We start from the raw sequence: 10761 nt of genomic DNA on the forward strand, positions 1-10761 counted from the left end.
GTATGGCTTATTGCTCCTAGGCTGCAAACCTGTATATATGCGTGGTGGCGCATGCCTATAATCCCAGCACTTTGGAAAGCTGAGGCAGGATGATCGCTTGAGCCCAGGAGTTGGAGACCAGCCTGCGCAACACAGTGAAACTCCATCTCACTGTAAATTTTTTTTTTTTTTTTTGAGACGGGGTTTTGCTCTTGTTGCCGAGGCTGGAGTGCAATGGAGCGACCTGGGCTCACTGCAACCTCTGCCTCCCAGGTTTAAGCAATTCTCCTGCCTCAGCCTCCCAAGTAGCTGGGATTACAGGCATGCGCCACCACGCCTGGCTAATTTTTTTGTATTTTTAGTGGAGAGGGGGTTTCTGCATGTTAGTCAGGCTGGTCTCTAACTCCTAACCTCAGGTGATCCACCCACCTTGGCCTCCCAAAGTGCTGGGATTACAAGCGTGAGCCACCCCACCTGGCTTATTTTATTTTTTTAAGGAAAACAAAAAACAAAAAAGCTATACAGGCCGGGCGCGGTGGCTCAAGCCTGTAATCCCAGCACTTTGGGAGGCTGAGACGGGCGGATCACGAGGTCAGGAGATCGAGACCATCCTGGCTAACACGGTGAAACCCCGTCTCTACTGAAAAACACAAAAAAACTAGCCAGGCGAGGTGGCGGGTGCCTGTAGTCCCAGCTACTCGGGAGGCTGAGGCAGGAGAATGGCGTAAACCCGAGAGGCAGAGCTTGCAGTGAGCTGAGATCCGGCCACTGCACTCCAGCCTGGGCGACAGAGCGAGACTCAGTCTCAAAAAAAAAAAAAAAAAGCTATACAGCATATTGCTGTGCTGAACACTGTAGGCAACTGTAACACAATGGTAAGTATTTGTGTATATGAACACAGCTAAACATAGAAAAGGTACAGTACAAATATGGTCTGATCATCTTATGGGACTACCATTGTATATATGGCCTGCCATTGACTTGAACGTCATTATGTGATACATGACAGTGTGTACAATTTATTGTAAATCAATTATACCTTAATTAGTCCTGGAAAAAAAAAAAAAAACCTGACAGACCACATAGGAAAAGTTTAAATAAAAGAGCAAGAGACCATGGGAACTAAAAAAGATACAAACAGGAAGATAACCACTAGGAAAAAAAGCAGAAATAAGTATTTCTAAATTATAAATTGTTTATATACAAATAAGCAACTTTTAAAACTAGCAACATAGGCCGGGCGCGGTGGCTCAAGCCTGTAATCCCAGCACTTTGGGAGGCCGAGACGGGCGGATCACGAGGTCAGGAGATCGAGACCATCCTGGCTAACACGGTGAAACCCCGTCTCTACTAAAATACAAAAAACTAGCCGGGTGAGGTGGCGGCGCCTGTAGTCCCAGCTACTCGGGAGGCTGAGGCAGGAGAATGGCGTGAACCCGGGAGGCGGAGCTTGCAGTGAGCTGAGATCTGGCCACTGCACTCCAGCCTGGGTGACAGAGCGAGACTCCGTCTCAAAAAAAAAAAAAAAAAAAAAAAAACTAGCAACATATACTTTGTGATCACCAGGTGTGAAATAAGAAACAAACAACAACAAAGCAATGTAATGACAGCTGACGATCTGGCACTTCTCAAAGAGGTTCTGGGGGACCTGAGCTGCTTCTAGGGGGTCCCACAGGGTCAAAACTAGTTTATTTTTTATGTTTTTTTATTTTTATTTTTTGAGATGGAGTCTCGCTCTGTCACCCAGGCTGAAGTGCAGTGGCGCGATGCCAGCTCAATACAACCTTCACGTCCTGGGTTCTAGCAATTCTCCTGCCTCGGCCTCCCCAGTAGCTGCGATTACAGATGCGTGCCACCACACCCAGTTAATTTTCATATTTTTAGTAGAGACAGGGTTTCACCATGTTGACCAGGCTGGTCTCAAACTCCTGACCTCAAGTGATCCGCTCGCCTTGGCCTCCCAAAGTGCTGGGATTGCAGACATGAGCCACCACACCTGGCTTAAAACTATTTTAAGATGTTATTTGCTTTTAAATTCTAATTCTCCGAAGACTGTACAGTGGGGTGCAGTGTAGTGTATCTAACGTTTTGGCTCAGAGTCCAATATGGAGCCCAAAGTACCATGTTCCCCAGAATTTATGTACGGGCTTTACATGAATAAAACTTGATCAAGGATTCAGAAAAATCTCTTAGATTTGCATGTAAGTTACTCAAAGCAGTAAAATAGGCTACTTGGATTTCCAGTAATATTTGTGCTTTTATTCTCGGCCATTACTTTTAGGGAAGGGTTGTCTGTCCTGGTTGGTTTTGATAGAGGCCAGTTGTGGGAGGATGTGATTTTTCTGTTTCTAGCCAACAATGCCTCTATTTCCGTGGCACCACTAGCTGCCTACAGCTGTGGTTCCAGAGGGCCCTTTGTCCACAGTGATTATCCTCCTCTTTGAATATACATGAAATAGGTATATATTTGTATGTTCTTTTCTCTGCTTTGCCCTTGGATTTAACTTCCTTTTTGAATTCACATCATGGCAGTTGAATGAACACAGCTTTTATTCCAGCATTTGCTATTTATTCCAAGAGACATTTGTTCCTGTCAGAGGGAGTGGGTTTGGTTTGCAGTGGTTTCTCGTTTTTTTTTTTTTTGAGACAGGGTCTCACTCCTGTCTCCCAGGCTGGAGCGCAATGGCATGAACACAGCTCACAACAGCCTTGGCTTCCCAGGCTTGGGTGCTTCTCCCACCTCAGACTTCTGAGTAGCTGGGACTATGGGCACACACCACCACGCCCAGCTAATATTTTGTATTTTTAGTAGAGACAGGGTTTCGCTCCATTGCCCAGGCAGGTCTCAAACTCTGGGACTCAAGCAGTCTGCCCCGCTCAGTTTTCCACAGTGCTAAGATTACCAGTGTGAGTCACCATGCCCGGCTCGTTTCTTGCATATTTACATCTCTGCAAATACGAAGATGACAGTTATTGCTGACAGAGCCCTATGTCCTGGAAGTGTGTGTTTCTTGCTTTAAATGCATGTGTCAGGCCGGGCGCCGTGGCTCACACCTGTAATCCCGGCACTTTGGGAGGCCAAGGGGGGGGGGGGGTGGATCACGAGGTCAGGAGTTTGAGACCAGCCTGGCCAACATGGAGAAACCCTGTCTCTACTAAAAATACAAAAATTAGTCGGGCATGGTGGTGCATGCCTGTAATTCCAGCTACTTGGGAGGCTGAGGCAGGAGAATCGCTTGAACCCAGGAGGTGGAGGTTGCAGTGAGCCGAGACCATGCCATTGCACTCCAGCCTGGCAACAGAGTGAGACTCTGTCTGAAAAAAAAAAAAATGCGTGTGTCAGGCCAGGTGCAGTGGCTCATGCCTATAATCCCAGCACGTTGGATTACAGGCAGATAATTTGAGGCCAGGAGTTCAAGACCAGCCTGGCAACAGAGTGAGACTCTGTCTGAAAAAAAAAAAAAATGCATGTGTCAGGCCAGGTGCAGTGGCTCATGCCTATAATCCCAGCACGTTGGATTACAGGCAGATAATTTGAGGCCAGGAGTTCAAGACCAGCCTGGCCAACATGGTAAAACCCCATCTCTACTGAAAATACAAAAACTAGCCAGGCGTGGTGGCACATGCCTGTAATTCCAGTTACTCAGGAAGCTGAGGCATGAGAATCACTTCAACTGCAGAGGTTGCAGTGAGCTGAGTTCATACCACTGTACTCCAGCCTGGGTGACAGGGCAAGACTGTCTTAGAAACAAACAAAAAAAACGCATGTGTGAAGATTATAAAAAAAGACAGTTAAAAAAAAAAAAAAAAAGACTGCACAGCAGACTTTTCCAGAGGTTACATGCACAAACAGGTATGAGAATCCAGCTGTCTTCTAATAAGCCAAACATTAAAAGGACTTGCACGACTTTCAACCAATGCCACTCTTTCCATGAATTACTTTTTTCTTTTCTTTTCTTTTTTTTTTTTTTTTGAGACGGAGTTTTGCTTTTGTTGCCCAGGCTGGAGTGCAGTGGTACAATCTCAGCTCACGGCAACCTCCGCCTCTCGGGTTCAAGCGATTCTCCTACCTCAGTCTCCTGAGTAGCTGGGATTACAGGCATGCACCACCATGCCTGGCGAATTTTGTATTTTTAGTAGAGACGGGGTTTCTCCATGTTGGTCAGGCTGGTATCGAACTCCCGACCTCAGGTGATCGTCCACCGTTGTCTCCCTAAGTGCTGGGATTACAGGCATGAGCCACTGTGCCCGGCCTAATTATTTTCAAAATATTTTCATTAAAAATATTGTTTATGTTAACATGTAATGGATTTATTAAACAAATGAACACAGTATATTTTATTTTATTTTATTTTTTTTTTTGAGACGGAGTCTCGCTCTGTCGCCCAGGCTGGAGTACAGTGGCCGGATCTCAGCTCACTGCAAGCTCCGCCTCCCGGGTTCACGCCATTCTCCTGCCTCAGCCTCCCAAGTAGCTGGGACTACAGGCACCCGCCACCACGCCCGGCTAGTTTTTTGTATTTTTTTTAGTAGAGACGGGGTTTCACCGTGTTAGCCAGGATGGTCTCGATCTCCTGACCTCGTGATCCGCCCGTCTCGGCCTCCCAAAGTACTGGGATTACAGGCTTGAGCCACCGCGCCCGGCCTATTTTATTTTTTTAGACAAAGTCACGCTCTGTCGCCCAGGCTGGAGTGCAGTGGCGCAATCTAGGCTCACTACAATCTCTACCTCCTGGGTTCAAGCAATTCGCCTGCTTCAGCCTCCTGAGTAGCTGGGATTATAGGCACCCGCCACCACGCCACAACGCCTGGCCACTTTTTGTATTTTTAGTAGAGATAGGGTTTCACCATGTTGGCTACACTGGTCTCGAACTCCAGAACTCAGGTGATCCGCCCACCTTGACCTCCAAAAGTGCTGGGATTACAGGCGTGAGCCACTATGCCCAGGCCCACAGTATATTTTAAATTTCTCGGTTTTAATTTCTTTTCTTTTCTTTTTTTTTTTTTTGAGACGGAGTCTCGCTCTGTCGCCCGGGCTGGAGTGCAGTGGCCAGATCTCAGCTCCACTGCAACCTCCGCCTCCCAGGTTTACGCCATTCTCCTGCCTCAGCGTCCCGAGTAGCTGGGACTACAGGCGCCCGCCACCTCGCCCGGCTAGTTTTTTGTATTTTTTAGTAGAGACGGGGTTTCACCGTGTTAGCTAGGATGGTCTCGATCTCCTGACCTCGTGATCCACCCGTCTCGGCCTCCCAAAGTGCTGGGATTACAGGCTTGAGCCACCGTGCCCGGCCCTCAGTTTTAATTTCTAAGAGGGGCCAGGCATGGTAGCTCACACCTGTAATCCCAATCCTTTGGTAGGCCAAGGTGGGAGGATCACTTTAGCCTAGGAGTAAAGACCAGCCTGGGCAATATAGTGAGAACCTGTCTCTATGAAAAATACAAAAAAATTAGCTGGGCATGGGGGTGCACACTTGTAGTTCCAACAACTCAGGAGGCTGAAGTCGGGGGATTGCTTGAGCCTGGAAGATGGAAGTGGTGGTGAGATGAGATGGTACCACTGCACTCCAGTCTGAGCAACACAGCTAGGCCCTTTCTTTAAAAAATAAAGTAAAATAAAAATAAAATAATCCCTAAGAGGGCAAATATTGACAGCTAAAATCCACATAAACAAAAGCTCTCCAGGATCCTAGTGTTAGGGAAGAGCTGCTGTCCATCTACCATCACTGAACTCTCCACCAAGGCCCTGGCTGGAGGACCGGCCAACAGCTCTGAGAGAGGGACCTGAGGTCAAATGCTGCCTCACCATGCAGGTGCCACACTGTCGCTGGTCCACAAATCACTATTTGTTTACAATTACCAAAGTATAGAAATTGAAACTCAACCTTTAGAAACACTAAGAGCAGCCGGGTGTGGTGGCTCAAGCCTGTAATCCCAGCACTTTGGGAGGCCGAGACGGGCGGATCACGAGGTCAGGAGATCGAGACCATCCTGGCTAACACGGTGAAACCCCGTCTCTACTAAAATACAAAAAACTAGCCGGGCGAGGTGGCGGGCGCCTGTAGTCCCAGCTACTCGGGAGGCTGAGGCAGGAGAATGGCATGAACCCAGGAAGCGGAGCTTGCAGTGAGCTGAGATCCGGCCACTGCACTCCAGCCCGGGCGACAGAGCAAGACTCCGTCTCAAAAAAAAAAAAAGAAACACTAAGAGCAATTGTACACTGCCACAACAACCAGCACACGCTCCAGGGGCTTGTATGGTGTGTGGCCTTGGCTTTTTGCCATCTCATTTTTTTAGTTATTCATTTTTATTATAACTTATGGAAGTGTTGGCCTGGAACAGTTTGGAAATGTTTAAAGTGGTCCTTCACTACAAATACAATGAGAAGCATTTAACTGGATGTTTTTTAATTAAATGGCAACAGGGATGAAACCTAAAGCAAATTATGATGAGTGGAAACCATTTCTCCCTCAAGAAGACTTCCCCTATGTATGCCGCTTCTAATATAAATATCAACTGAATCGCCCTTACAGTGGAAATCAGCAATGGTAAAGAAAACCATACATACCCTCTGCAGTGAAGAATTTTTCCACGGGTCCCAAGAACTGATTGATTTCATTAAGTTCATCTTGGCTAACTTCCGGAAATGGGAAAACTTCTTTCTAAAAATAGTAAATATTTGCTAAAAAATTTAATTTTTATTATGCTGCCATCATGGAAATATCAGTTAAAAGGGAAGGAAAAACATGTGCTCTACTCCACCCTGGCCAGCGGGACGTGACGTACTGAAGGAACTGGAAAGCAAACCTCGCAAGGTTCTTGAGATACAGGAACTATGTGGAGGCTCCACCACCCACATCCATCTCCCTCCCCTGTTCAAATAGGTTCTTCCCGATTTTCATCAGCTTTCCTTCTCAGTACAAGGGATGATAATGGTCCCATGAAACATGCAGCCCAAGACTAACATTTAGAAGCCTGGCGGTCTGGTCCTTGATTTCAGGCTTACTAATTATGTGGCCTTCACCAAATCCCTTCAGTTCTCCAAACTACCTCCTCCTCACGCATAACATGCAGGTAATATTTACTCAAGGCCCTTGTGAGAATTGTGGAAGATAGTGGACGTGGAAGCTCCTTACTGAAATGGACAATTCTACATCAATTATTGTGTGAGCTCAAAGATGCTACGCTGAGAAGAGCATGTCGTGCTTACCAAGTCTCATCGATCCCTATAGCCTCTGTCTCTCCTGCTCATGGACATCTGCTCCCTGTACCAAGCCCCTCTGGACTTTTGGGCTCTGGTACCCCTTCAGTTGCCAGCATGACACGAGCTGTAGATGTAGGCTTCAGGTTGATGAGCAGTGATGTCCTGAGTCACAGCTATAGGCCCAAGCAACACCTGTCCTCATGGCGCCTCTCACTAAGTGTCTCTAGAGAAGTCTTTCAGAGACCTCAACCTTCTCCTCGGACCTTGTACAGCCAATCAGCCAACAGATTTCTCTACTGTATCAATATGCTCCCACTGCTTTCTCCTCTCTGGGCCCAGGACCACAGGCTTATAGGTGAGTCCCTAACTAAAAGTGACAGCCAACTTAAAGGAATCCCTGCCTCTGTCCATTCCAAAACCACCCTGAAGGTGGTGTCGAAAAAAACAAGCTGGGAGGCCGGTCACGGTGGCTCACGCCTGTAATCCCAGCACTTTGGGAGGCCAAGGTGGGCGGATCACGAGGTCAGGAGTTCAAGACCAGCCTGACCAACATGGTGAAACTCCATTTCTACTAAAAATACAAAAATTACCCAGGCATGGTAGTGCGCACCTGTAATCCCAGCTACTCAGGAGGCTGAGGCAGGAGAATCGTTTGAACCCGGGAGGTGGAGGTTGCAGTAAGCTGAGATTGCACCATTGTACACCAGCCTGGGTGACAGAGCGAGATTCTGTCTCAAAAAAAAAAAAAAAGAAAGAAAAGAAAAAAACAAGCTTGGCTGGGCGCAGTGGCTACTGCCTGTAATCCTAGTCCTTTGGGAAGCTGAGGCAGGGGGACTGCTTAAAGCCCAGGAGTTCAAAACCAGCCTGGGCAAGGCTACACACACCTATAGTCCCAGCTACTCAGGAGGCTGAGGTGGGAGGATCCCCTGAGCCTGGGGAGGTTGAGGCTGCAGTGAGCTGTGATTGCACCACTGCACTCCAGCTTGGGCTACAGAGTAAGACTGTCTCAAGAAAAAAAAAAGAAAAAAAAACAAGTTGATGGCCCTATCACTCTGCAGCCTTTTAGATCAAAGCTCAGTCTCCTTCACTGAACACAGAGGCTCACTGCCACTTGGGTCTTGTGCATGGGCTGTGTTAGAGATCATTCTGGTACCAGTGGGCAGGCCAGATAAGACAGCCTGGCAACTAGTTGGCCTTCAGGTACAACCACAGAAAACCTGTCACATAGGAGAGACTGCAGGGGCATGGGAGAAAGATTCTGATGTTATCAAATCAGGTCAGTGCCTTAAGGGAGGAGAGTTCAATTGCAATAAACAGTTTGTAAATTATCTTAAAAAGTGGAACCTGTTATTCAAAGAAATCTAGTGCAGGAACCAAATATGTAAAACAGACGAAGTCAAGCAGTTCTGAGACGGCTGATATGGAAAACAGTCACCCAAATCCCACCCACTCAACTTCCCACCCATCCCTGCAGCAATTCCAGGGGCACTCCATGAATAGCTTGGGTCCAGCTGAGGGCAGGGTGACAACCACTGGCCTACATAATCTGAAAGATCTTTTCCAGTTCTGAGATTCTAAGCATCATATCCCATGTTTCTGCTCTAATCCCAGTAAGGCTGTGAGAGATGACATTGGCCTGATCCGAAGTAGTAGCAGAATGGTCTAAAAGTGGTCAGACTCTGAAGAACCTCAAAGTAGAGAAAACCAGATCTTCTGTGGAATAAGACGTGAACTAGGAGAATAAGAGTACAAGGTGATGCCAGGTGTTCTGTCTGAACAGGTGGAACAACAGAGCCACCATTATCTATGATAAAAGAAGGTTGGTGGAAGGACCAGGATTGGGTGGGAACCAGGAACTCAGTTTTGGATCTATTAATCTCAAATGCCTGTTAAACCTCTCAGCAGAGCTTTTGAGTACCAAGGTAGATTTAAAAAAGGACCTTGGCTGGGTGTGGCAGGGTGTGCCTGTAGTCCCAGCTACTGGGGATGCTGAGGTGGGAGGATCTCTTGAGCCTAGGAGTTCAAGGTTGCAGTGAGCTATGATGGTACCACTGCACTCCAGCCCGGGTGACAGAGGAAGGCCCCAACTCTGAAAAAGCAAAAGGAATCTGGAGCTCAGGGAGAAATCTGAACTGGAGAAAGAAATTTGAGGCATCAGGATATTGATGATATTTAAAGCCAGGACACTAAATAAGATCACCCAGGAGATGGTTGTAGATGAAAAGAGACATCCACAGACCCAGTCTTAGTAAATTCCAACTTGGCTAGTTGGAAACACTGGTCATTGTTTAGCAGTAAAGGAGCTAAAAAAGAACTAGCAATTGACTCAGAGAAGTAGCAGTCAGTGAAGTATTTAGAACATTTAGAGAACGATGAGAATAGTGATTCAGAAACCAGAGAAGAAAGTGTGTCAACAGGGTAGAAGAATGAACAGTGTCAGATGCCAATGATGGGTCAAGTAGGATGAGGTCTGAGAACAGATCACACGATTTAACAACAGAGAGGTCACTACTGACTTCCATGGCCATTAGGGACAAACGTCTGAATGGTAAGGGCTCAAGATCCAGTAGAGAGAACAGTTAATGATTCCAAGAAAGGAAAGAATTACCCTTGAGTAGGTGAAAAGGCCTGGGGTCTAATGAGAGATTGGTTTTGCCAGAAGCAGACAGTTCAGTCATAGTAACAGAATGTAGATGATATGGGCACATGCAGGGGGAGGGGGTAACTATGCCTGTGAAGTTCTCATCTGACTGCATGGATTTTCCCAGTGGAATGGGAAGCAAAGCTGACAGCTGAGAGTAAGGGCAGGGCAGGTGGTGCCAAAGGTTTAAAGATAGAAACAGATCTGAAAGATTTGTGTTCTTTCTTCACCATGCTGCTGGAAAGCAGGAGATCCCAGGAAAGAGCACCACACTGCCCCAGGTCCTGGGTAAAAGGGTTTCTCATATGTCAAAGACATAGCTCTGCACTTTCTAGCCGGGCAAACTGCTTTTAGTCTGAGTCTTAGCTTCTGCATCAATAAGGTTGCTTGCTATAAAGGGATCAGCCTGACAACCTCAGAGGAATGTTCCAAAGAGAAGCCAGGGAATAACTTCCGTGATAGAGGATCAGCCAACATTCAGCCAAGCTCAAAGCAGGGCACCTCGAGGAAACAGCAAGTATACTGTTGCTTTCCTTAGAAGATAAAATAAAACACAAAGGAAAAAGCAAGAAATGTGTTTATTCCTATTTTGTAGATGAAGGCACTGAGGCACAGGGAGGTGAAACCATCAGCTCCCAGGTCACAAGACTAGTAAATGTTGAACCCAGTTCTCTCTTCTGCTGCACAGTACTCTACAGTTTAAGAAGACTCTCCATGCACCATTTATCTCACTGGGGCTCTACAACACCTCTGTGAAGGAGACACAACACTATTTCCATTTTAAGGCTGAAAGAACTGAGTCTCGGCCGGGAGCGGTGGCTCACGCCTGTAATCCCAACACTTTGGAAAGCCGAGGCGGGCGGATCACCTGAGGTCAGGAGTTCGAGACCAGCTTTGCCAACATGGTGAAACTCCATCTCTGCTAAAAATACAAAAAACA

General features: G+C 46.9%; 1 protein-coding gene across 1 annotated transcript in view; it reads right to left on the bottom strand.

Annotated features, from left to right (window-relative positions):
* ACAD9 (acyl-CoA dehydrogenase family member 9) overlaps nt 1–10761 on the bottom strand; it is a 36899-nt gene that overhangs the window by 24663 nt on the left and 1475 nt on the right. Inside the window, exon 2 of the mRNA XM_017885026.1 lies at nt 6545–6638. Within this exon, the coding sequence (XP_017740515.1) occupies nt 6545–6638 (94 nt within the window). The remainder of the gene's footprint in view (nt 1–6544; nt 6639–10761) is intronic.

This window comes from Rhinopithecus bieti, unplaced genomic scaffold, assembly GCF_001698545.2.
Source record: "Rhinopithecus bieti isolate Rb0 unplaced genomic scaffold, ASM169854v2 scaffold_13262, whole genome shotgun sequence".
Classification (NCBI taxonomy): Eukaryota; Metazoa; Chordata; class Mammalia; order Primates; family Cercopithecidae; genus Rhinopithecus; species Rhinopithecus bieti.